General features: G+C 34.2%; 1 protein-coding gene across 1 annotated transcript in view; it reads right to left on the reverse strand.

Moving 5' to 3' along the window:
• Nucleotides 1-520: 520 nt before the first annotated feature.
• Nucleotides 521-27490, reverse strand: part of Ziz (dedicator of cytokinesis protein Ziz) — a 45260-nt gene continuing 18290 nt past the window's right edge. The window contains 20 exon segments of the mRNA XM_067132523.1: nt 521-6420; nt 6711-6829; nt 7523-7642; nt 8338-8601; nt 9154-9300; nt 10378-10458; nt 10751-10932; nt 11427-11568; nt 12050-12258; nt 12826-12946; nt 15546-15729; nt 16343-16351; nt 16698-16731; nt 20373-20576; nt 20745-20887; nt 23098-23283; nt 24480-24755; nt 25002-25159; nt 25806-25981; nt 26663-26873. Of these exon segments, the coding sequence (XP_066988624.1) occupies nt 6183-6420; nt 6711-6829; nt 7523-7642; nt 8338-8601; nt 9154-9300; nt 10378-10458; nt 10751-10932; nt 11427-11568; nt 12050-12258; nt 12826-12946; nt 15546-15729; nt 16343-16351; nt 16698-16731; nt 20373-20576; nt 20745-20887; nt 23098-23283; nt 24480-24755; nt 25002-25159; nt 25806-25981; nt 26663-26873 (3204 nt within the window). The 3' untranslated portion in view covers nt 521-6182.

The following is a 27490-nucleotide window of genomic DNA, read 5'->3' on the forward strand; positions in this document are numbered from 1 at the left end:
GTAACTTCAGCTGACATATCTGAAGCTGGGGGAAGTAGCTTGGGGCATTGGCTGAAAGCATGCCCTTGTGGTAGCAAGGGTTCTTAACATAGTTCATCCAGTCACTGCTGTGTTGCCTTCTGTCTTTACTTTTCATACATTCCCTCAGGTTCCTACTTAGCTGTCCAATTACTTTATCTTGCTCCAGTATTTACCTCATATTAAGAACAAAATCTTTGGGTGAGCTACACTAATGGATGATAATAATAAGAACAGACTAAATAAAATAATACAGTGACTGTGATTTAAGTAAAATAACTTACTTTAATCAATCCTGGAATCTTAGACCAAGGGCTGAGAAAGCACAGGAAAACTGTCATTTTTCTTTTGTCTCCTGAACAAAAGACTGAGGCATTTGGGGTTAATGGAAGACTTAGAATGTGGACTAACCATACATAATAAGTTAATATTGAAACAATTCCAAATTTTTAATTCATATTTCTCAGGTTAGGGTTATATCTTAAATAAGACAGAATATTCAGCATTGAAATTTTTATTTCAAACTGACCATGACAAAACAAATATAATGAAATAATACTAAAACATGGCTACAGAAAAAGACTTTAAATTCACTACGCCATAAACTGACTAATATCTTGAAATGGCTATAAAACCATGGCACACAATTTTGAGTTTTATTTGTTCAATGACAAACCAGGTTTTGAGTAAAGTTTTTGTACCTTGTGTGTATGAATGACTAAATGAAATGATGCATACAAACCCACATAAAAGAATTATGGCAATTCTTACCTTTTTAAGCTGTCTAATTTGACGTTATTAATGCGGAAAGTGTGGAAAAAGAATGTATTCTATAGCTTGGAGAAAATGTCTATAGGTGAACTATTTCTTTCACAATATAGAAGTTCAAGTCCTCTAAAGCCCTTTGTGTACTTTTGTGAACACATTAGTTGAAAGCATGACAGAATCTTCCTTGAATAGATCTGTAATTTGCAATGTGAATTTTTTTATTCATGAAATACCATCATATTATGGTTAAACTATTTCTATATCTTACAAAAGAACACCAAAAGTGATAATAGGCAACATATATAAAAGCTAAACTCAGATAAAAGGAGTAAAATTAATGACCAATTAGGAGTTCTAATTCAGTCACAAGATGCATGGACTGAATTTTGCTTAAAACTAGAAGGGCTATAATTCAACTATCAAAAATCCTATTAGATATCATATAGGCAAATACACATAAATTAAAATTAAAATAGTTAAATAGTACAGGTAATTAAGGTTTCATGACAATCCATTTCTAGATTACATTATGTGTTAATCATAGCAGAAAGATCTGAAACCAGAATTATTGAAGACTAATTAAGAATACAATTCACTACTATATTGACTTTTAAATCTGAATTATTAAAATTTTCTGAAGTACAAAATTTCTTTAACATTTTCAGTTAACAATCCAAGATCTCTAACTAAAAGTAGCTATGAGAAGTTAAATCTCTAAGATACAATTCAAGGCCATTAGCACATATAACATAATTCTACACGCTAATGTATTATGCTTTGGAGAATTATTATCACAAAGCAGAAATGATTACAAATTACAAAACACAAATGATACAAAATTATGTTTCATTCCAACAAGTAATAAATTCAGATTCCTGCAGAGAGCTTTAAGACTGGCTACAATTTATCAGTTAAATCTAGATACAAAATGAGCATTTTTTCACCCTCTTATTTCTTGCTCTGATATAAAGTTTAAGCTTCAACATTAAAAATAATAATACAAATACTATATTTATAATAACATATTAGCAAAAACCATAAATGACATATATGTAGCTGCCTCAGGCACAAATCCTACAGTCAGTTTGCATGAACTATTAAGAGTATTTCTTTACAAAAAAGAATAAAATATAAAATAAAAAATAGTTAAATATTTTTGGTAGAGATAAAATTTCCTCCTTAGCAATTATAACTGAACACCTGTTCTAAAGAGCATCTTCAAAATATGTTCCTGCCTAAATGCATTCATGGAATAATGAACAAAAACAAGGCTACTCATGCTTTGCAAAAGGAGTAATCTTGAGATCTAAAAGACACTGAAAAACGAAGCTGTTTGTGACTGAAGTCCACCTAAATACGATTCAGACATCTAGATTATAACATTCAACAGCTTAAACCAAAAAAGATCTTAATACTGTACAAGTATCAAGACAATATTGTGAAACCACTTACACTATAAAATTGTTGACAAAGACATATATTACATACTTTGTAATACACTCCTAAAATTCCACCGGACATCCAATAGTATGCAAGCACATCAGAGGCACCTCTCGAAAGACTAGTACTGTACTGAATAATCAGACTTTACAGACGTTCTATTTGCTTACAGTGATTCATGAAGAGCCATTTGAAGCAAAGAGCTAAAAAGACATCAAGCTAAAATATTATGGTCCTTTGTATATGTCAACATATAATCATAATGAGCATTTGAGACAGCATTATCACTTCCTTCCAGTGAGGTAAAACTTTAACAACAAACACACAGATTGCATCACAAAAGCAACCCCCAATGACCTCTTACTCCTACCCCAGAACAGCTGCAAAAGACTAAAGCCTAGAGAGTAACACTTAACTGTGATTTATCTAACATTATCTAGAAAAATACATCATCCATCAAGTGCACATTGGTAAAATTATTAGCACCATCAGCAATATCTAATATATATTCAAACAAGGAACTTCAAAGCATGAGAAGGCTACTACTGATGTAAAGTATCTGACCATCAAAGAAATACATTCATTCTCTGCATACTAAAAATATTCCAAGTGTTGCAATGTATCTCAGTGGGTTAAGTGAAAGGAAGCACATAGCAAAGGCATTACAACTGCAGGTGACTTATGGCTTACAAAACTGGACACTGAAAAAACACAGCTGTCAAATATAAGCACAGATGTAACTCATAAGCAATCGCATCTAATAAGATCTACAAGGATGAGTATAAAAAAGAAGCTACCCATGTAATTAAATTGTTAAAAAGTAATTTTTTTGCATTTTAAAAGACGTCATGTCATGGAATACAAATCCACAGTAAATTATCATATTCAAAATTTGATGTGATGTACCAAGGCATCTAACTGGTGTAGCCTCAGTTTGCCAAATTGAAAGTAAGCAGTAAAATAACTGCTCAAGTGAAAACAGACAGTAAAGAAATCTTTAACACAAAATCTCAGAAGGCTTCGATCCAAGGGTTCATAGTTTTTGTGAATTACTGCTATCCCTTATTTATTTTATTGCACTAAAGTGACTACATATATTATTCCCTCTTCTATATGCACTGTGTAAAGTCAATTCAACTGTATATCATCAATCATGAACAGTTAATTTGTATACGTACTTTTCAGAAATGAGAATAAGTCTTAAATCAGTAACAGATAGATCAAACAAAAACAGTATAACATATTCCTTCAATATGTTGATAATGGAATTCTGGACATTTATGTTTTCAATTATCTAAAACCTCAGTCCATCAGCATTCAAAATCAAGGACTTTACTGTATCAAGAATCCTCGTTTGATTCATAAGCATTTGCACACTTGCCCACTGACTCACGCCTGCCTGAAGATACCTTGCTTTTGCTTGAAGACATGGGGTCTGGCATTTACATTTGCATCATAGGAATCTGCATATTCACTTGACGAGCCATAACTTCATTGTGATACTGCTGCCTGATGGTTGCTGCTCAGCCATACACCGTCGTCTATCAATTACCAAAATCAAAGCTGCCAGTATAGTTGCTACTCAGCCATACCATGTTGTGTATGTGTGTCAGTTATCAGAACTACAGCTGTCTGTATGGTTGCCTGAAGTGTAGCTGCTGGATAATCCATGTCTATCTCTGCATGCCTCAAAATGGTCTGAAGAGTGTCAGGTATCTAGATCCACATCACATGCACAAGTCTTGTTGTCATGTGTCCCACTAGTTTTCATTACAGCTGCCTCATGTCCCATAACTGTCTGCATTCTTGTACATCTATCTCCAGCTGTTCCACAATAGAAAGATGTTATCGTGCTAACGTCTACGAAACCTGAACTTATCATTGTAGAGTAAGTTGAGGAATCTTGGGTGTCTGTACCTTTGTTGGAGAGTTGAGGCATCTCTGAAACATTCATGGATGTCATCATCAAATCAGGCACCTCTGCTGATAGAAATTACTTTCACATGGATGTCATCACCAACTCAGACACCTCTGCTGATTGCAAATTATCTTTACCAAGCTGCTGCACAGTTGTCTATGCTTCAGGGTGTCTACACCATAGCTGGTGATTTTACTATTAGCTGGGTATATTTGTGCTTTGGTCATAAATTTTTCAAAAAGGTCCCTCCACTAAAAGTACTTATGTCTAAAAGCTTGAGCATTAATACTTTCTCCCTGTTCCTTGCCATACAACACAGGGAAAGACTCCTTGGTACAGTAAAGTGGGGAAAGAGATGAATACCAGGAACACCACTGAATTCCAAAGATTCTGAGACAGAAGAAATAAAGCAGTCTGCAGAATTATTACATTTCCTTTTTCCTGTCCAAGTACTTTCTATATTTTCTCCTGTACTCATAGCTCATATGTCATCATAGACCAGGAAGCATACTCAACAAACATCTTGTCCTTAGGACCATCATTTACCAAACATTGTGGAGAAAGAAGAATGAAGGTCCACATTAATGGAAGCCCCAAATTTGCCATAGGATTCCCAAGACACACCATAAAAATGTGTTTCATAATGTGCAAACATAATTGAAATAAATGGCAAACAACAAATATGAGAAGTAATGAGTACCACAAGATACTGCTGAGCGACTTACATTTCAAGCAACCATAAAAATGTTGTAAATAACTTACACAATAGGTAACTAGATAAAGCAGATTAAAAATCTTGCTTCATACTGTCAAAAGGGAAAAACCATTGCAGTACTTTTCTAGATATCCACTGAAAAGAAGTAAATAAACATATACCATTATGAAAATATTTAAAAATTAATAATTCGGGCTTATCACTTCTCATTCTTACATATGACTTTTAAATGACAGCACTTGTGTTTACAAACAATACACAACAAAAGTAAAATTCCACTACAACCGAGAGAGAGAGAGAGAGAGAGAGAGAGAGAGAGAGAGAGAGAATCATAAGCAATAATTTCCTATATGTGTATGTACAATAAAAAAACACAAGATTAGTACAAACCTCAAAATTTATATAGAAAGATTTGTTTGTTTGTTTTTAATATGCTTCATTCTATATTTATTCAATTGTGCTACAAAAAGAATTCCCTATTTATATAGAGCAATTTAAAGTGCAAAAAATAACCAGAATTACTAGATACATCTTCAAGAAAGTATGAGAATATATCAGGCAAAAAAATCTAAAAACAAATTCATCACACAAACAGATTTCTACACATAAATGTCCTGTTTAGACAACAAAAAATTGTCTCCTAACACCACTAAAAATTTTCATAAAAGAGAGGGAACATGGTCTTATTAAAGACCATTACAGGAGCTTTACTTCTTTGATGAAGGGATTATAAATACTGACTGGCTATCTTTCATTAAATGTTTCCTTTCAAAGACCCCAGATGACTGACATCGCAATGCTGGGGCTGCTTACATTTGTTTCAGCTCATGGACATTAAACATATAGTTACCTAAAAGTTCTGAAGAAATAATAACCACTGATATTTCCAGCTGGTTACAAAGTCAAACAACTGTTTCCAAAACTCAAATCCACAGTATAGGCAGAGTAAATGGAAAACCTACAAAGGTCAAGTAAATAGCATGAACCTTATACAAAATGCAATAATTTTAGAGATAAACTACAACCAGTAAAAAAAAAAATATTAGAAATGTCTCTGTAGCAGTTCTGTTGAAATAAAGCTGTCTTTGTACCTTGACTAAACTATAAACATCTTAGAACAGTAAAGATTATTGTCATTTTAAAAGTGAGCAGGAACACGGTAATACAATAAATTATATAACTTACTCGCGCGATACAAAACTAAGGCACATACCTTGAAGATGCTTTTTTACTCAAAATGCCTATAAAATCCTTTTCTAATAAAATATCTTCTTTGTTTTTAAAGCTTTCAGTCCATCGATGCAATGAGATTGCGTAAAGTCTTTAAGCACTGCTGGCACCTCCAGGCGAACTAATCATGCTAAGATAATGCTGCGAAGACCTTTTAAAGACACTGTCAACAGCAACTTGCGCAGCCAGTAGTGGTTCATTGAGGATACTTGACAGTGACTGCAGAAGCTCAGAGAAATTACTCTCAAGCGCCATCTGGTACTCATACTGATCACTGTTCACCAGAGAACTATTCAGATCTAGGGCTTCTTTGCATGTACAGACAAAATCTCTGAAAAAGGAAAGTTAAAAATAAATTTTCTAGAAGGAAACTAATGACACTGAAGTTCAGCCCCATTCAATGGTGACAGCAAGTTCACCAAGGTTAGTCTTACTCAGGAAGTCACTATTACCAAAGCACTGTAAATTAAATTGCCATGAAAATCTTTAACATTTTTATCACACTTGCCAAAAAGTACTAGTATCAAATGCCAAGACTTCGTAAAGATTGCAGTGACCCATAAAAGAAAAAACAAAGTTGACTTATTTTGAAAGCATATACAATCCCGCTGTCCAATTTACCTGTACACATCTTTAAGGCGTAGAACCTGATTTACAGGATATGCAGCAGCACTGTTTTCTTCCAAAAATGTTGAAGCATAAGCTAAAGGTCCTGCATTCACCTGGACACTAATACTTCCCTGAAATATAAGGAAACAGCACAAATACATATGAGATTAAAGAAAGCAAAAGCAAGTTGCAAGTCATGAAAGCTGAAATAACAAACTTCCTTAAATTACATAATTATGTCTTACACCTACAAACATAGGATCCATTAACTGACTATGATTTTTATAAAAAATATCAATGAAACCCATAAACAGTTCAGTGTAGTACCAAGAATATTTTATCCTTACTGTGTTGATTGTTGTGACAATGGTAGCCACATCAAGTAGTAAAATATATTACAAACAAACTGCAAAACTACATTAATACTGTAATCGTATAAGGGACCTTTGGCAAAGAAAATGGATTTGTTACCTTACTATAAAAACAAATGTCTTTGGACAGAATTCTAGAAAATTTAGACAACAGTGGATATTTTGAGTAAGAATACAGGTATTGTGCCATATTCTTTTTCTAAATAAATTTGTGAAAGAATGAATATCAATATTCAGTACCACAAAAGAACGATTAAGTCATGGCATGACAAGCTTCAATTTTATGCCCATTTGATGCAACCGAGTCAAAACAACAAAAAAGCAAAGAAACCTACTGCTGTCCTAAGCAACAAAAAATGTTACCGAAAACTAGCTTGAGAATTATATTTGAAATGTAGCATATTAACACCAGGAAACATGAAACCCTTATGGATGTTTTAAAAATACACATACCTGAAGCTTCAACTGAAGCTTTTTGATATCTGTAGGCTCTTTCTTCACAATTTCAACAAGCTCCTTCACTCGACTTTCCATTTCATCAATAGCAACTTCAATGGGTGACATTTCAAGTACCTTTAAAAAACAGTAACTTTTTCATACACATTACAGAACACCATCAATTATATAAAATCTTAATGTTAATCGACAGTGAAATTTACAAAGTTTGTTAAATTGAAATCACAACAATTTATCTTCATATCATTGACAACTGAAGATGGAGAGGAAAAGCAAAAATTAGAAATCTAATGCGGAAGCGTGGTTGAACCAAAGTTTGTAAGAAACTATGATGATGCAAGTAGATCATTCATGAAGGCACCATACCACTTTCAATGTTACCATCTCTTAATTATATATTCCATCTTTGTTTATGCATTTCATTTCACAAAGAAGTAGTCATTAAAATTTCACTGAAATCTTGTTAAAAGGACTTTTGTATCATCTGAATTATGAATCAGTTATGTGGTCTTTTTGTAAAAAAATGTAAATGTGTTGGTAACTTCTGAGAGAAAGTGTACGGTTTTGTCCAAGCTATTGGGCCGCTGAATACCTCGTCTTTGTTAAAAACAATAAAAAAAAAAAGTAAAAATGGCAACCAGCCTCCAATTACAACATTTTTGATAGCAGCAGCATCACACATGCACATATGAACTCCATGGCAACAATATGACTAAAGACCTACAGTACTCAGATGTACACGGCAAATTCAATAAAGTGAATTAACAAATTATTTTTTCTATTATGGTTTGTAAATTCTAAGTTATACTAACTTCAGTGTCTACTATTTGGATCCTCTTCTTCACATAAGGGAAATAGTAATCAGTTTTCAAAATGACCCTCCTCTTCCACTGTTCATCCAATTTCCCATGAGCTTTTCCCTCCTTGGTAAATGGAGTCTCAAACATAAAGGTATTAATGTTGTTATTCATATCAAATTCCGTTATGCGATTAGCCCGTTCTTCTTCTGGGAAATAAGGATTAACGTGAGTCACTTGAATGTAAGCATAGCGAGATTCCAGTTCGTCTGCATCAACCTGAAAAATAAAGAATGGGTAATAGTCAAATCTTCGATACATCACATCATAATCAAGTAAAGTAATTACTATATCAGGCATTTACTCAAGAAAACTTAAATAATAGGAAGAGCATAATTGTTAATCTCAAATTTGGACATTAAATAAAAATTTCCCATCAAGAATACTGTACGATAAACCTTTTATGAAATAAAAGTACTGTACCGTACTTGTTCACTGAATAATACAATTCTGTGCATAATTCACATATTCATTAAGAATTAACTCAAATATATTAGGAAGTCTGATGCAGTCCCCATGCTTATAAAAACCCATAACAAATCCTAGATTCTTCCTATCTATGCATCTTAGAGTTTATTTTAGAAATTATCTAATAGGAAAGATAAGTAAATATTCCTTGAACAAGAATCAATCATTCACAGAATTTAATAAACATATATAAAAGTTCTGAGCATAATATTGTGATAAGAGTTTCAAGCATTAAATAGCGAGACTGCTATCAGTAAGAGCTAGCAGAAAGATAACATTACAGATCTAGCTAAAGCAACTCACGAAATTTGAATCCATAATCATCTTGACAGCCTCTTTCCCAAATTTATCACAGTACTGGTGGTAAAGACGCTCTGATATCTCCGCTAGAGAAGTGACCTTAGGTTCCTTGTATACATATTCTTTGCCTGCTTCATCTTCAAAATAACTCTGAAATTGAAATACAAGACATGGTGAAGAACCACTTACATGAATATAATATACATATAGAAAGTAGGAATTGTGTGTCAACCTACTAAAAACTGGGTACACAAAAACATAGATTCTTAAAGTAATTCTCGATGACCGGACTGATAATTATAGGCAGCGTCACTGAAAACTGTCATCCTGAACTTCCGTCCATGACAACTGGATGACCCTGTACAACTAATCCCACCTGCTTTACACACCGGCTATTTCTCTGTATAAATTCCTTCAACAAAAAAGAGAGGAAACACCACAAGCTAGTGGTTTATGTACACCAAAAGCATACCAAAGGAAAGAAAATCAGAATAGAGGGCTGCTGCTTGCACGAAATTTGTAAACTAACCTTAAGCGTTACTCCTTGTTTAAAAAATCACCACACAGTAACTTGTAGTCAGATGATGTGTAAGGTTTTGCTCATTTTCAGGAAAGCTCTGCTCCAATACAATGCAACTTTATTATCAAAACAACAAAATCTAAATGATTTTGTTGTTCTGAAAGTAGTAAAGCTTTGAGATGACTATTACACATCTAATGATACAGAGGACAGAGTGAGATATGATACACTGAGTACATTATGGAAGTTCCATATGTAGACGATGATATTAATGAAAGGAGATGGTTATGGCTTGATTAGTCCCTTCTGACTACCCCAGGAAGAATAAAAAGTGTCACTTTGGTAGCCTCTGGGCACAATAACAGTTGGAAGACCCATACCTGCATTAATGAGAACAATGAGATGAGAGATTTATGGAAGTGAAATCACAGGATAGATATGAATGGAGGAATTTCATAGTAACCATCTGCATCACATGACATTGGAGGTAATAATGATGATTAGATTTATCAAATCGTCTTATCAAGTACAATTGCAAGGATATAATTAAAACTGAACTCATCCAGTATAGCTGAAAGATTCCTTCTATGTTAGCATTTAATAGAAAATTTAAGACATAACCATAAAAAACAAATCTTTTGCAGACCTTATCAGTTTATCAGCAAGGTCTGTCAAAATAAACACCAAAGATTCAGTGTACTACTTACTGGACCAAAAAATGCAACCCTGTAATAACGTCCAAGTAATCTCTTCTGAGAAGCATTAACTTCAACAACACGGGAGTACGCCTGAAACAGAAAATTCATTTAAAACGTAGTGTTCAAATGAATTCTGACACAAGCTAGAATACAAAATTTATCTGAATATTGCTGAAAACTTAAAAGCAAAAATATCCAATTTTATGGAAAATTAGAAAACCTTTGGATCACAATTTATGACAAAAAGATGAGTGTGAAAAAAATAAAATATTTAAAACTGTAATAAAGTAGAATATACTTATGACTAACATCTCCCTTTCTAGTGAAAAGTCAGCAAGTCATTATTATCAAGCTGTGAAAACCACACGAAAATTACAAATACCTGATATAGATGGGAATAACACTGTACTAGAGCTGGGTAATTTCTTCGATCTTCATAAATTGGAATGAGTATTCGATATAAGTTACCAAGTAATTCGTATCTCTCAGCTCTTTCTACCAATCCAGCAGCTAACTCCAGCTGATTAATCAGAACATCCATTGTAAACACCGTATCAATCAATCCTGAAATAAGAATACAAAATGTTCAGTATTTGGATTACAAATATAAATCTCTGATTCTGAATATGTATTACAACTGAGAATTGCTTTGCAACAAGTTAGCAGAGCAATAGTACTTCTTGAAAATGAGCTTTTATCCCGCTGCTCTAATCACTGTCATCGTATTCCACTCTTGAGCCTTGACAAGTTGAAGTAATAGATCCCAATAACATCACTGTATACTAGATCTGTATTTATGAAATATAGATTTTTAAAAACAAAACTGATTTTTCTAAGAAAAACCCATTACTTTGCAATGCATCATGCATCCAGAGCACTTCTCAAGAACGTTCCATAAGAAGGTTGTGGTGTGCAGCCTAACTCCCAAGTAAGCCTGGAGGCAACTGAATCATTCTCTAAATAGAGAATAGAGGGGTGAGAAGAAGGGAACTTCCTGTAATGGTTTTAAATTAAAAGAATCCATTTTAACTATGTGCTATAAATCCGATAAGATTTACCTGCATCCAGTCTCAAGTTGGATTCATCACGAGGTATGTTGTCTGAAATGATGGAGAAGACTTGACATCCATCAGCAAACTCCCCTTGGTGGTGCAAATATTCTGCCATAAGAGCTGCAATGTGCAACTGACAAAATGCTGCCTGTAAGAGTGGAAGAGATCAGTATTAACTAGAATTTTTGATGCAACGCATATAAAAAAACTTCACCTCACTCAAGAAATCTCATTTTTTTCTTAGGAATTATCTCAATAAAAATAAAAAAATGATTCAACTACAATGATACTACCATCTCCCTGTCACACAGTCTTAATGTACTGCTAACAAATTTAAATTTGCACCAGATTAGAGTATTAAGTTATATGTTTAATCAACCTTTTCTAAAAAAAATTATTAACTGAACAGATTAATAAATAACTGATAAATAAAAGATTTTTATGGCATACAATTTCAAGACAAGATATTAATTCTATATCACAGAGCCAATAATATTATCAAATAGTGAGTCTTATAAGCAAATATTGCATGTTACCTTGACGACACTACACAGTAAAAAATAAAAAGGTACAGGGCTGATTAGATCTTGAAAAACAAATACAGTACTTATAAGGCTACCACCACAAACCTCTGAAAGGTCACCATTTTTGACATGGTGCTTGGCCATGGCTTGCAGCCAAGTGGTTCGCAGTTCCGGGGTTGCTGCATACGATGCAGCTAGGGAATGCTGAAGGTCACACAGCATTTCAGGATCACACTCATGTTCTCTCATTTGGGCTGTTGCTACTAACACTGTTCGAATACGTTTTGTTAAATCTCGGACTTCACTTACAAATCCTGGGAACAAGGAATCCAATGAAATTTTACATCTTCACCTTATTTGTATATATGATTGCATAAACCTGTTAACTAGAACCACTATTTAACCGTATCTAAAATTTATTACTTTTTTAACACCAATTCTTTGTACAGGCAGTCGGTTATCGGTGGGCTCAGTTATCGGTGATCAAGTTTTTCGGCACTTGTCTAGCGACAAAAATCAGCGATTTTCAGTGCCGATGTGTGCCAATCTCTGCTTATTGGTGCCGATAATCGCATATTGGTGCTGATAAATACCTAACAAAGGCACAATAACTGAAAGTCGCCAAAAAAAGAGTCAAAAAGAGCTGATTTTTGTTAGCAGCGATTTTCGCTTATCATCATGCTGTCAGAACAGAACCTCCGCCGATAACCAGGGACGGCCTGTACTACTTTCTTAGGAACTACTGTCTACAATGTATTTTCCATGACATATCGTAGTCACTACTAAAGCTAAAAACATCTCTGAGAGATATTAATAGCTTATATATAGTAATAAAAATCAGTGTAACATATCCAATGCTAGCAGAGATAAAGTTAAATTACCTGTATTGTTCATTGCTTTATCACTAGACGCATAGCTGTTGATAAGTGCCATGGACTCTTGAAAGCGTGAATTATTCAGACCAATAACCTCACCAAGAAGCTGTGATACTGAAATAATGACCTGGAAAATAATGGGAAATTTATTTTATGGTCAGCAAGTAAAAAATCATAGCAACTGGATTCATTAATACAACAGTTGAAATATGGCTTTGGTAAATACTTTCAGTACAGTCTAAACTAAAATGAATTATCACTGCTTAAAATAACTGACTGAAGTTTGTCTATAAGATAATGTTAGTGTTCCTATTGACAATCTATTTTTTTTAGATAAATTACACAAATTTAGCATTCTACTAAAGACTGGTAACAAGACCCATAGCAAGTAAAAAGAAAGAATACTTTGCAAAGATACAAAGATACATGCAGCCACACTTAAAACCAGGAGCAAATAGATTTCATATAGCAGATCTGAAGGTCTAGTAGCCCTATACATAAACATTCCAAAAGGAAAATCATACAAAAATATCAGAATTCCCCCATACAATCTTAACGGATTATTAAAATAAACTGTATAGAACAAACAAAAAGTGTGAAAAAAAGTTAGTGATCTTTCCTTGAATACATAAAGCTATACAGCCAGGGGAAAACTAAAAACAAGCTTATGATTAAAAAAGCATACTATAAGACAAATAACAATCATCGATGGCAAAACATTTTTGCTCTGACTGAAACTGAAGATCCTTTATTAAACTTATATAAATTCTCTAGGTTACACCTCTGGTGAGGATTTGTGTGCTCCTGAATTATGTCTATTGGTAAACCATCTTGAAAATGCTGTTTCCCCAATTCACATACTACTTCAATGACAACCATCTGCTGATAAGGTAAATAAGGGCCAATGGTTCAAACAATAAGATATAAAAAAACAAGAGACTACAATTAGCAACCCGACAGAAAATCTGACACTGATCACACCTTGCAACACAGAGGAAGAGGCTTTAGAGATGAGGTAAGAACAAGGTAACCAACCGAATTTTTTTATAATTCAAGTCTCAAAGAGAGAAAAAAAAAGAACAAACAACACAAAAACCAAAAACCATAAAACACTGAACTTAAAAAAAACTGAACATTTTTTGCAATTTGAATTACAGTATGCAATTTCTACAATACAAGTTTGTGTAATCCTTTACACCTAGAAAGCATTTTCAACAAAAGAGAAAAGTGTTAAGGAGAGTAGAAAAAGAAACTTCAATTTGAGGCTGAGTGTAAATAACAGGAGGTTAAGAGGGAAGACATAGAAGGTTGAACTGTAAGCAAACATAAGGATAAGAAAATAGAGGAAAGTTTAAGTGAGAGATAATACCTCCTGAAGGACAGCATCAGGTATGGTGAAGAAAGCAGAAACAGAACAATTAGATAAGAAAAAAGTTTACAGAAGCTAATACTACATCCAAAAGCATAAACCAGAACCTTATAACGAACTGTAAAATGCCTCTGAGATGGCATGCAAGACAATCAAATGTTCTCTGAAATTCACAAGTATGACATTATTCCATTACGGGTATGAGTGATCCCAGTGGACCTTCCATTACGGGTATGAGTGATCCCAATGGACCTTGTAACAACTTCCCCGAGGAAAAGGTTTGTATGTCAACAGGGCAAAAAAACTCTGAAAGTAACGCAGCTAGCTCTGTATGTAAGGAACTGGTTGACGAGCGCCAAGGTAGACATAATGCAAAAGAGAAAGTGCTGTACTCAGAACTTTAGTTTATATTACAATGTTCATTTCAACATGAGAAGCTATATAAAATACCTAAGGTATCCTACCCTGGTAACTACAAAATACAATGTACAAAAATGTAAAACCCTTGGCTTGCTGTGAGTAGAGTGAGTATTTGCTGTAAAGTAAATTGTAACCAAAGATTAATAAACAAATCTACCTTGGCTATGCCATGCACTGTGAAAATGGGATGGCTACTTACTTCCAAGCCAATACTATCATTAGATTTGTTGTCAATGGACAATGTTACATGAGCACACTTTACATAAAAGCTTTCTGAAGCAGGTAACACAAATGACAAGAGAATTAACTTACAAGACAGCTTTCAATTATTAGAAAAAATTTTATGAAAAGAGTACATGATACAATCTCTATTTTGCAAACTTACCCTTTAATGCCACTCTAAACACGCATCTAGGTTTTCCATAACTTTTAGGAAACACCTATACAGATTAATGATGGTAAAACCTTCCCAGGCTTATAGACTGAAAATCTCAAAATAAATTACCCATGATTTACACATAATTATTCTTGTTTGTTTTAGCTTTGCACCAACCTGAAAACAATCTTAGGAGTATACCCATAATTACAGATTATTTGGTAACTATTAATGAAGATTAGCCATCAAAGCGGCATTTCATAATTTGGGAGATACCATTAATACACAAATGAAATGGCTTTTACATTCCAAAAAACTACACAAAAACTTATACTTCTAAAAACTTTACTAGCAAAAAAAAAAAAGAGCAGTACATACTTTACCTCTTCTGTATCACTGTATCTCTAATTTTAATCATAATTCTCATGCAGACATTACTACAAAAGTGCCAGAAAACACGATGCATTAAAAGTTTATGCTACAAGGAGGTATTTCTACCTTTACTAAAAACTGTAGCCAGCACTATCTAGAACGTCTATTAATGTATTTATTTTTCAGTACCTGCAAGTGAACTCTGTTGATACCACTCCGCCTAGTGAATTCATAGTTACTTCTCATTAGCAGGTAGAGCACAGCACATGCTTCATGGCGTAGGTTGGTCAGCTTGCTGTTGCAGCACTTGAGCATCTCGAAGCAGAGTGACCCACAGAGAGAAGCATCGCCTGGCATCAATTATTGATGAAAACTTAGTGCAATGTTTTCAGTTACAAGACAACATCAATCATGGAGTAGCAAGCTCACCAGAAATAACACAAGCAGACACAATTACATGATAAAAAAGGCAGTGAAAGCTTAACAGCAATAAGCTAGCTTCAGCGAAAAACTGAGACTTTAAAAGACAACATACAAAAAAGATGTCCTGCAGCATAAATCAAAAGTATCTGTAAGAACTGCTCCTGCACAGTTGTACCACACACATTTCTGTCACATTTTAATTTTCAAACACAACTACTTCAGGGTAAGAGGTTAACTGCTTTTGCAAGACCAGATAAAGGAAGCACTATCGCTTAAATAAGTTTAATGAAAAATTTATCTTCACATGAATAAGTTATATTAATCTAAATCTAATGGTATAACAACCATTAGAAATTAAGTTTTAAGATACTTAAGTTAACTTTCCTCAATAAAACAATTATTGAAATGGACATACACAACTTTTAAGCAACAAATATCACACATGAAGCTTGCAAATTCTTCCTCGAACATTTGTACTACTATTAAAAACAGATTCAAGAGTTAAATTCAGATTTTATATAAAGGGCAACGAAAACTTTGGCAACATTTTGTCTAACATGCACTCATTAAGGCTTAACAAGGAAATGCTTCCAAGTAATGGACACAAGCTTTGAGGGACAACTGATAAATGACAAAAGGTGCAACTTTGAGCATCCTACACCCACATTTGAATTCCATCCCATATTAAAGAACTGATCAACATAAAATTATCAAATAAAGTGCAGACAACTGAAACATCAGTTATTTACTCAACAAGAATATATGATGATACACAAACAGCAACCTTAAACAGAAGGTAATGTTTTAAAAAATCAATCAAAACATATGTTGCTATGATGCATTAAATGAAGAGATCACTGCATGCATCAAATATATTTCTGTTTTATAAATCCAGGATAACACAGAACTTGACTGGACAAGGCCAAGACAGTAATAAAGACATGGTTAGTTATTAAAGCAAAAAAAATCATGTCAGTAAGAGAGATGGACAGATAAGTAAGGAAGAATTATGTTGAAGAAAGAAATAAGATACAAATCTCTCAAAAACTGTCTAGCAAAAAAAAAAAAAAAAAAGACAAATTAAGAATGTTAAAAGATAAACACACACACTAAAGTGCCATTTACCTTCTTCCCTTTCTGCAATGAATTCAAAATGACTAAATCAGAATGTTCACTACCCAAAAAGTATCAACAGCAATTAAAGACATACCATTAAAAATACTTTCGATAAAGCTTCCAACATGATTGTAAAATAATTGATCCCTTAAATATTTAATAGTAAAGTCCTGTTCTTTCGACCTTTAAGCAAACAAGAGAAAAATAACCTTTTGAATCATTATAATTAATCTAAAAATTATTCCCTTCCAAAATTAGAAATATAAATCTGCTAAATAACCTGTATGAATAAACAAATTTTCTCTTAGCCAGGAATATTTTGATACTGTATCAACTTTGATCTAATAAAATGAGAATTCTAATGACAGTCCCTTTATTGTTAAGGAAACCGTTAGTTCAAACAAAAACCCAAGTATGCTGTGTCTGCCTTTGAAAACCACAAGCAGTTTCCCCTTCTCAAAAATACAAAAAATTCAAACGCACATCTTCCATGTCAGCAATGGGATGAATATAAATTCAGGGGCCCGGGATTATAATAAGAGGGTGAATAGTGTAATTGTGAACAAAGTTGTTCTGTTTGCTAAAACCTTGAATCTGACAAGGGTAAAAAGTTTATTCAGACCAGCTACAAATGAGAATCTTCCTGTTTACATGGTACATGTTAATGGTTAAAAAGCTCTGACCTGAAAATCAAGTTTAAGATTACAACGTGGACTGTACATACTCAATGTTACACTTCCCAAAACACAGAAATAACAGTCCTTCTGAAAGGCTTACAATCTGCTCCACAGATTAAACCAGTCTGTATTTTAGTCACACTTTAATTTTGACAACACAGTTTACCGCCGCTCTAATTATTTTATTTCCTGTCAAATGGGATGCTACTGTGAATGGCTATGGTAAATCTTACCTCACAAAAGCATATCTTGGATATCAACTGGGGGAAAAAAGCAAGGATGTGCTAATTAATGTAATTGCATAATGCCTTTACATTAATTAAATGTAAAGGCAGAGCTTTTTTTACAACTAATTTTTCAATGTTCATGTTAACAACACGAGCTGAGTAGCCTAGGAGAGTAAAAGGCTTGGTGGCAAAGGATCACAGACCACTGCCAATGCTATTCAAGCTCCCCATTCTAACAAACACACTGTCCCTAGAAAACTACAAGACTGAAGCTTGTTCATGAATCATGCATCAAGGCGCTAGATGAGCCTCTTCAACAAAATCGAAAAACTCATGAAGTTCAAGTATCTTCAAGAAGGAGGATCTCTAGCCTTGATGGCAGAGATGTTCAAGTTCCTGCTTTGATGAAGGAGAATAGTATGTTGGGTAATACAGTATAGCAGAGACTGGTGAAGGATCGTGGTCAAAGTTCTGCATGATCCTACAACGGATGTAGCTGACACTGACAAAACTCTACCTACAAGGTCTTGCTGGATAATCTCAATGTGTGAAAAAATTGGTTTCCAAGTTGTGAAATTTGTACAGTGGCACTGAGTGAGAAGTTTCTTCTGGTCAAGAGACTGGGGCTGCCAGGTGGGAAAGGCTTTAATGTCCATGCTGTCTCGTATATTCTAGACGACTGGGTCCTACTGGCCTTACAGTATACTGGAAGTTTGTGGTTCAGGTTTGTCATGAAATGACCTATCAATATTATGCCTGAAATATGAAAAAAAATCTTGCAGATGTCCAATTTCAGTGACCATTTCAACTGCATAACCTAGGAAACCATGCTATACATCCTAAAGTTTACCAGCTACAATGAGAGTGGGGGATTTGTCTCTAGAAAGAATAGTTGATGGAAGACTTTTATAACCTCTACTTCCCACAATTCTGTTACAATCTCCTAAATCTCCAGTACTTTTTGAGCCAGTCCTCCATTGGTGAAAAAATAGTCCATAGGGAGTACTGTTCTCACTTCCCTCTAACCTCCAGACCAGAAGGCTTTGCCTTAAACAATTCACCTTTCCAGGTCTGAAAATGTAGGTGTTACATCTGTGCTAGAATCAACCTCCTGAAAGTAGGAAATAAAATCTCAAAGGAATGTGTAGCACAGTCTGCTGACTACTCAGGAATAGGAGACAGTTCTGGCTGTTATTAACTTATGCTAGGTGTTGATTCTCATAGATGATGAAGTGCTGACAATTTTGAAAGCTGCCACCCTGGGTGCTGTCAAAAGACCTTCCTAGAGAACTCTCCAACATTGCTCTCTAGGAATAACTATAACATCCCAATCCTTCATTAACACACTTGCCCAGAAGATAGATGACCAACAAGGCAGGTGAGAGAGGCAGGATGAGGATTAAGATGGCACATGTACAGTGAGAGTATCTTCTGTCTACCAGACAAAATATGATAAACCTGGGAGTATTTGAGACATGAATTTTAAGGTTACCTTTGATTGATAGGGTTGTGAATCAACCAAAATAATTCAGGGTACAGTATCTATAACTGAGTTATATACCAGATAGCCTTATACTAGAAAGCATACTAGTGGGCAAAGGTACAAAGATGATTTTATTAAAGGTGGTGTGTCCTGAATCGATTTAAGCAAACACCCTATGTCCTCTTTCTCATATTTAACTTACAGTGAAGGCAGATAGTCATATCTATTATCATCACATTTTGAAACTATGAAAATTTAAAAAAATTACAAGTTGACTTTAGAGGGAAGAAAGACCCATTCCCTTGTAAGTCCACTTTAACCAAAACATTTGTTTGTCAACAAGAAGAACAGGTTGGCATGGAATAATTTTCCCATCCACACAAAAGCCAGCTTTAATGTAATTTCCTGTAGCTCTCATTATACAGTAGCTGAAACCTACTTTTGCTTTGTTACTTTACTTCCCTATTATGTAATTTATGTTTAGCAACTCTGCAATAACCACTTAACTTGAAGGGAAATACTTAAATCCCCAATAACCACTTAACCTGAAAGGAAGTGCATAAATCCCCACCCGACAAATAATTGTAGGTAATTAATGTTACTTGAGAAAACGTAGCACTGGATATTCTATTTCTTTCTTCTCTATTGCTAACATGGGCAAGAGTCAATGATGGCATACTCAGGCCCCTGTAGGATAGCAATAAAATGGTCCAGCAAGCACAACTTGAAATGTAAGCAGTCTATAGGGAGGGGAACAAAAAATCCCCCTCACAATTAATACTGACAACTGGAAACCTCTTATAATCAGCATAGCAAAAGAGTTGGTATTTTTCCTTTTAAAAAGCACATTATAAATCCACCAATTAACATAAATACAATTTCTTACGCGTATCTGTAAAACGGACTTGTAACAAAAAACGTTCAATTTCTCTCAAAACTGATGCATTAACCAAAAAAATACTGATAAAATTTCCCAAAATTACTAAATATCCCCATAAGCATAGACAGCACAGTTAAAGATACTCTCACCTTGGAGACGATATTTAAGAGAAGTTGTTGTTGACACTAATAAAAACAACACATACTTCATCGTTTTCCACGACTACCCTAGTGTAGAAGAGTAAATGAAGAGAGAAAACTTGCTGCATGATCCCTTCGGCCCCATCTGAAGTCAGTATATCACGGCAATGAGTTGTGAAATTCCCCAAAGCATCCAGTATGATCAAACCAACTTCTGATGCCAAATTGGCCTCTTGCAGAGCCTTCAGCCATCCCTCTCCTTCATGACTGCTCACTGTTTGAATATAGAATGAATGAATGCTAGCTTGTGTCATGGTCCCACTGTTTGAAAGATAAATTATTAATGAAACGTAAAACAACAATGTCAGCATCATACATCAAATAAAATAACCGAATGTGATTCTGAATTCAAGAATATTCCTACAGATGACTCAAAACATACCACTGTAGGTATCTGTTGCAGTTGAGACTCTATGAGGAGAAAAAGGTGCTTGCAGCTTTGCAGGGAGTGTTGACGCCCTCTTTGGCCCCTGTTCTCTTACAATCTGTCTTTTCCCATTATATTTGAAATGGTGCAAGCAAAGCCTGTGAATACAAAATGTGTTAGAAGACTAATTTGTAAGTGAATCTTAAATATAAAATATGAGAAATAAAATGAATGGTACAGTAGTATTAACTGAATGACTACCTTTGGTGTAATGATGTAGTTTGGTCAACTGCAGTGAACAGGTAATAGATATGGAGGCAGAAAAGCAATGACCATTAAACAGGCCTAGAAAATCATGGAGAAAGCGGATAGATGAAGACCTAGAGCAGATGAAAATTCAAGAAGAAAGTATGAAGAGGAGAGTGTTTATTATCATTATTACTATTTAGGAAGGAGACCCTCTATTATATATGACTAATTGAAAATGATGCCTGCATCAACGAAGTTTAATTTATAACTAGTTCTCTACTTTTCTGATACTGCCATTGTCTGCAGTGTAAAGGTCACATAACAATTGTTTTACACAGTATTCTTTCCACCTATTGGACAGAAAAAGTCCGATTCTCTCAAACTTGCTACATCTCCATGTATGGCAATTAACACAGCTGCAGATCATCTACCACACTCCTTTACTAGGTGAGCCAGATTTGTTAACATGCTATGTTGAACTGCAGTGAAAACTTACTGCCAATGTTTTGAAATTCTTGCAAATATGCAACTATATTTGCACTAGTTAAATAAAAATGTTCCTCCCTTGTATGTAATAAAAAAAAAAATCATTACATGACCTTTACTAAGTGAGCCAGATTTGTTGAACTTAACAGACGGGAATTTTTGGAGAAATTAAGAAACTTTACTACTGTATAAATCCAACTCTGCTGATGCAGCTATTATGTACTCAAGATGGAAAGCAACCAAAGATTCTGCAAAGAGCCTTTAGTATTCTCTACAGTACACCTCACAATAAACATTGTAAGCAACTTTCCAAGCCAAGATTGTTGGAAGTAGAAAACATCACAGGGAGATGATGCCAAGGTGATAAAGGGGAAGATAAAAGTATGTCTACAAATATGATTACAGGTATATCACGAAAAACTGAATTCTCACAACTTTAATAACTTTCCAAAATGTCTACTAAATGCCTAACACAATACTCTGAAAGTTACCTTGGCTTAGATTAGCTTTCTCGCAAAAATAATTTCTGGAACTCTAGCCAATAACTAGCCTACACTGTGCATACATGGTTTCAAATTTTGCACCAATCTGAGAGGCAAATTCCTTCACAACTGAATTACCTGTTACAATATACATGTACTGTATTAGCTTTTTATAAGGGAAAGTAATATCAATTACTGTTTTTGTTTATGCCTAACTACAAGACTGTACTTATGTATGCCAACACCATAAATCCACTTGGTACCTGAGGAATTTGGATGGTACAAAAAAATAACTCATATTGGCTCACCCAATATTTTTCATCAAAATGACAGCTAATTCAAGATAAAAAGGGTATGTGAAATTATTACACCTGCCAATTTAAAAAGTTTAAAGCATTTTCTTTCACATCAATAAATTACAAAATGTCATTAAATGACAAAATACTTGAATTATTACAAAAATAGCTTACTTCTACCTACATAAAATATATTGTAAGCACGAATTTGTGTGGCCAATGTTTTTTTCACAGCAGCCATTAATATGAAGTGTGTTAATGAAGTCAAATTTTCAAACCATTCATGACTTTAAAAAATTGGAAGAATCCTCTGGAATTTCTATGACTGATTTGTTTCCAGATCTTTGCATTTTTCAAGTTCCATGCAATAGTTTGGCCAGAGAGGTGTGACCAACTTGAAGATGGGATAAAATAACTTCTGTACGACATTCTTATTGAAATTGATAATACCATAATCCCACTGTGTTTAATATGTTCCAGCTTATTATCAAGTCAGTTATTTATGGAGAATAATGGGCTTCTGAGATTACATAATCGCTTGAAGGAACAACTAGCAATAGTTCATGCAGCTTTGGCTGCCTGTCCACATGCTCATTTTCCAGGATTATAGTACATTTTTAATGGCCTCTTACAATTTAGAGAACGAATATTTAATCTGCTGTACTAACAACAGCTGTAAAACCACTCAATTTTAACTTTTCCAAAACTGACATAAAACTCAAATAACCTCTTCAGATTTAGAAAGTTGATACAAGTGATTCACTGCAACAAAAATGGACCAAACAAATACCCTAGTCACTGTTCCTTAACATAAAAAAAATTAAATGTAACACCAAAACAAACAAAGTCACTTACTGGAGCAAAGTGAAAAAGTGCCCTAGAGCATCAGTACTTAATGTAGCCCACCAGGAAACGAGATGTGCTTCTGGGATATGCTTCAGGGTGTGGAGGAAACACAAAAGAAGATCTCGAACTTCACTGGGACACAACTTGTCATATCTCACAGGTCCTGATTCACCAGCGAATGCAACGCTCAGATTTCTGGGTGGAAGAAAAGTTATGGATACTTTCATTTGAAATAACATTGTCACTAACATATGTGTACAAACAATGGTTGAATCCAGCAATACGGCAAATAAAAAAGTTACTGACTTTCTTACAATTAAAATATCTGGAACCTCACTGCATACAATTTAGAAATAAATTATATAAATATGTTCCCTTTGTTCAATCTTTTCTCACAGAAATATGCCCTTTTCATATCTATGCAGAGTACTGTACATTTTTTTCTAACTACACTATTACTTTTATCTGAGCAACTCTTACAGAATGAAGAAGTATTTGATAAAATGTACATTTAACAAAACTATGACAAATACAAAATTACTGCAGGCTAGAATACTAAGAAATTTTACAATATTTACAAATATTCTAAACTTTGTCTGTAGTAATAACACCCTGTCTTTGATGAGGTCCTTCAATTCCATCTTGCTAAGGCTCTTTTTATGTCCATAATCACTGGTATATGAATATCAAACACACTAGTGCACTCGACAGGTATCATGTTACAGTACTTTGAACACATAAGAACATGCACTAATGAAGTTTGGGAGTAAGATAAGAAGAATACCTTTGCCTGGCACTTCAAACATGAAAACTGTGTAATGCTGATATAACTGATTACCCCAGGTTACTGGTTGAAGGCACTCAGTCAGGAATAACAAAATAGATAGTTATGCAATGGGGGATTTGAAATTCAAAATGGTCATGTCCCAACAGGCACAATCACTACAAAAACAAACAGGAACTATGATCAAGGGATTCTTCAGAAACTTTTTACCTGGAAAAGCTCTTACGGGGTCTCACCACCCTAGAATCAGGTAATTAAGGATTACTCAGCTTAGAAATAACAAACACAATATAAGCGAGGCCCCCATAAAAACTGCACTGTGTCAAGTAAACCTTAGAGTTAAAAAGAAAAACATGATTCTTAACCAATAAACACTTGCATATTTAATAATATTACATGTCTTTAAACACACTAAAGCAATCTAAATAGCTATTTACTTTATGCAACTTAAAAATTCCCCAAAAACACCACAAAATACCATTTTTAAAATACCAAGTATTTAAAATACAATATAAGCAGTAATGACTTTCGTACCATATCATACAATACATGAAAGCAATGTATGACAGACTGAGAGTGAATTAAAGTTTTTAAAGTAATGCCTTACCTAGAATGGCTTTTCCCATCTTCAGCAGCATTTTCCTCCTCTTCTATGGGGACATCTGAATTGGCCACAGAGGAGCCATGGTCTTCTGATTCTAAACTGGAACTGGACTTTCCGTTCACAATGTTACTTTGATGAGTTAACAGCCCCCCTGGCCCAGCAATTATGGACAGATATGATGGATCTCCACGCCCAGAGAGGCTGGAGACATCCAAACGACTAGATCCTTTACGGGAAGGCGTACTGTAGGTGCTCATGTCTATACTACCTCCGCCTGACCTATTTGGAGAGAGTGAGTTCAAACAAAATACTGCTCACAGAATTATTCAACTGTATCAATATAACTTTTTTTCTTCCAAATACTATACCCATTTCTAAGCCAAAGTAAGATTTAAACTTTGTTATTTTTTACATGAAATAAAGGTAAACTTTAAACAACATACTCACAGTATTATTCTTCTCACTTCAATAGCCTTCAGTCTTGCATAAGCCAAAAAAATGTCACATTAAAATAAACTTCCTTACCTTGCAATCCTAGCTCTTGTACTGGCTCTAGGATCCGCTCTCCTTAAAGCTGAACAGGTGGAAGAAGATGGGACACTCGGCCAACTCAGGCGTTTGATATTTTCTAATAATACTGATGCAATTGGAAAGTACAAGCAGGCAATCCTCCCTTGTTGTCCCTGAAAAGACAAATGAATAAAAAAAATGTTAACTTTATCATGTAATATATTAATAATGCAATTACTAGAAACTTAAACATGAAATTGTTGAAAAGGAAAATAATTAGGAAGGAAATAGTGTAATCCTTGTCAAACTTAAACGGAAAAGCGATGGACTCAAATCTTAAAAGATGGAATATAAACAGAAGAAATTAGCTTTATGGTACAGAACTTCCCCACTTTATATAAAACTTGTATTTGCAGTTTCAGCTATACAGAGTTTGCCAATATTGAGTTTTTACAACACATAACATACTTTTATCAAGAGACACACCTATTCTAAAGTCTTCTAATTTCTTACTATTTCATTCTGACTAAATCTTCATCCTAACAGTACATTAATAACACTAAGCTTCATTTTTGGATCATAAACAACTGAAACTGAAATGGTGAAAAATTAAAATTTTTTCTATAGGCAGACCTTGTTACCAAGACTCAGCAACAGTGAAGGATACTTCTAATATATAAGGTGATGGTTGTCTCCCCCATAGGAACAAATAACATTCCTAAGTTCAGTTCTGAAGCATTGCAGACAATGAATTATATGACTAAAAATATAAATGCCAGTCACACTGCAACACAATGAAAAGAGCGCTTCTGAACTTACAGACTGTAAATATCGGTCATCGAATGCATGCTTGGCGAGAATATCTCTCAGGACACATATGGCCACCCGCTGAACTTCAGCGACTTCACCAAGCGCCGACCGCACTTCACTCAAGAGAGCACCTGCCAGGAAGTGCCTTGATATGAAGTCGGCACTAAGAAGAAATTCGTCTGTGCCTGAAAGTAAAGAGATCTTCAATTCTAAAATATAAACAGTCAATCTTCATTTTTTGTAAATCATTCATTCACTCTAATTTCTTGTTTGAAAATAAAAAGATTCATACAGATTTAAAACATAATTTTCTATTACAAATCCACTATTTACATACAGCTTCTTATTAGTCTTCACAATTCCTAGACAAACCATTCCCTAAGAAAAAAGAAGATTGGATGCTGGATGGCTGGTCATGCCATACAAGTTCAATCATAATTCATATTGCATGAAAAATTGCAATGAAATCAGCCTGTATCACTGTCAATTAGATGGGTGGTTTCAGGATAAAAAAATCTGGGATAAAAATATTATTGTTAACTAAAACATAATATAACATATCACACAAGACAATGCAGTAGAGTAAGCTACGCATGTATAGTTGGCTTTTCTTTCCAACTTTTGTTGTTCTTTTCAACTTTCAAATTGGTGCACCATGATGCATTCCAACAATTAAGGCTGTTTTGATCAATGGTTTCTAATAAAAAAATCTACCATTAGAAAAAAAATCTACCAAGTCCCATTGGCCAAATAAAAGCAAATGACTACTTAAGGTAATGGGTTCCAATATATGAAAACATGAAATAGAAAGAGAATATCATAAGACCTTTTCTTAATTAAAAAGAAACAACAATAAAAGTACAAACCATGTCTAAGTTTTGCTTTCTTGGGATCAGCACAGAGGGGCGTGTTGAAAACAGGAAGATTCAAAGGAATGTAGTGTTCGTGGGAACACACCACCCGAAGAAGTGTAAACTTATATACGTGAAGAGCTATTGGGTCACCAGGACTATAATGTTCAAGGTATAATTTGATCAGTCCAAACACGTACCCTCTGTCCATCATACTCAGACAACGCTGTGGGAAAAATACATTATTAATTACATAATCTGGTTGGCAGAAATAAACAAAATTTAAAAATAATTTGGTCACTGTACTGTTTATATCACTTAGACACTTATTTCTACACTGTTTTAATTCAGTTGTGTGATAAAACATTTTTTTATGATAATAGATAGCATAGCTTGAATGCCATGTCAACGTATCTGAATTACTTAAACACCAAACTTCTTTCCTCACATTACATTCGAACTCATACAAGGAAAAGATGGAAACAATGAATATTGAAGTGAAAATGCTAAATAGCAGCACCGATATTGGTTGTCCTGGAAGGCAGCTCTACCTAGTGTGGGAAATTTACTTGATAAGAAAAGTCAAGACCTTTTTCATTTACTGAAGAATGTAGTCTTGGCTACTTTACCAGTCAGTTTAGTCTGACTAAAATCTGAGGATTGTACATGGTATGGCCACTCTAATAAATGACACTTCACTACAACTGATATCCCAGACACACATTCTTTTTGTTGCACAATTTTCTTAAATTCCTAATACAACTCATCCACGAATTTAAATGATGTAAAAAAAATTAATGTCATCCAAATCCAGCCCTACAACCAAAGAAATTCATAATAGTA

This window comes from Macrobrachium rosenbergii, chromosome 31, assembly GCF_040412425.1.
Source record: "Macrobrachium rosenbergii isolate ZJJX-2024 chromosome 31, ASM4041242v1, whole genome shotgun sequence".
NCBI lineage: Eukaryota > Metazoa > Arthropoda > Malacostraca > Decapoda > Palaemonidae > Macrobrachium > Macrobrachium rosenbergii.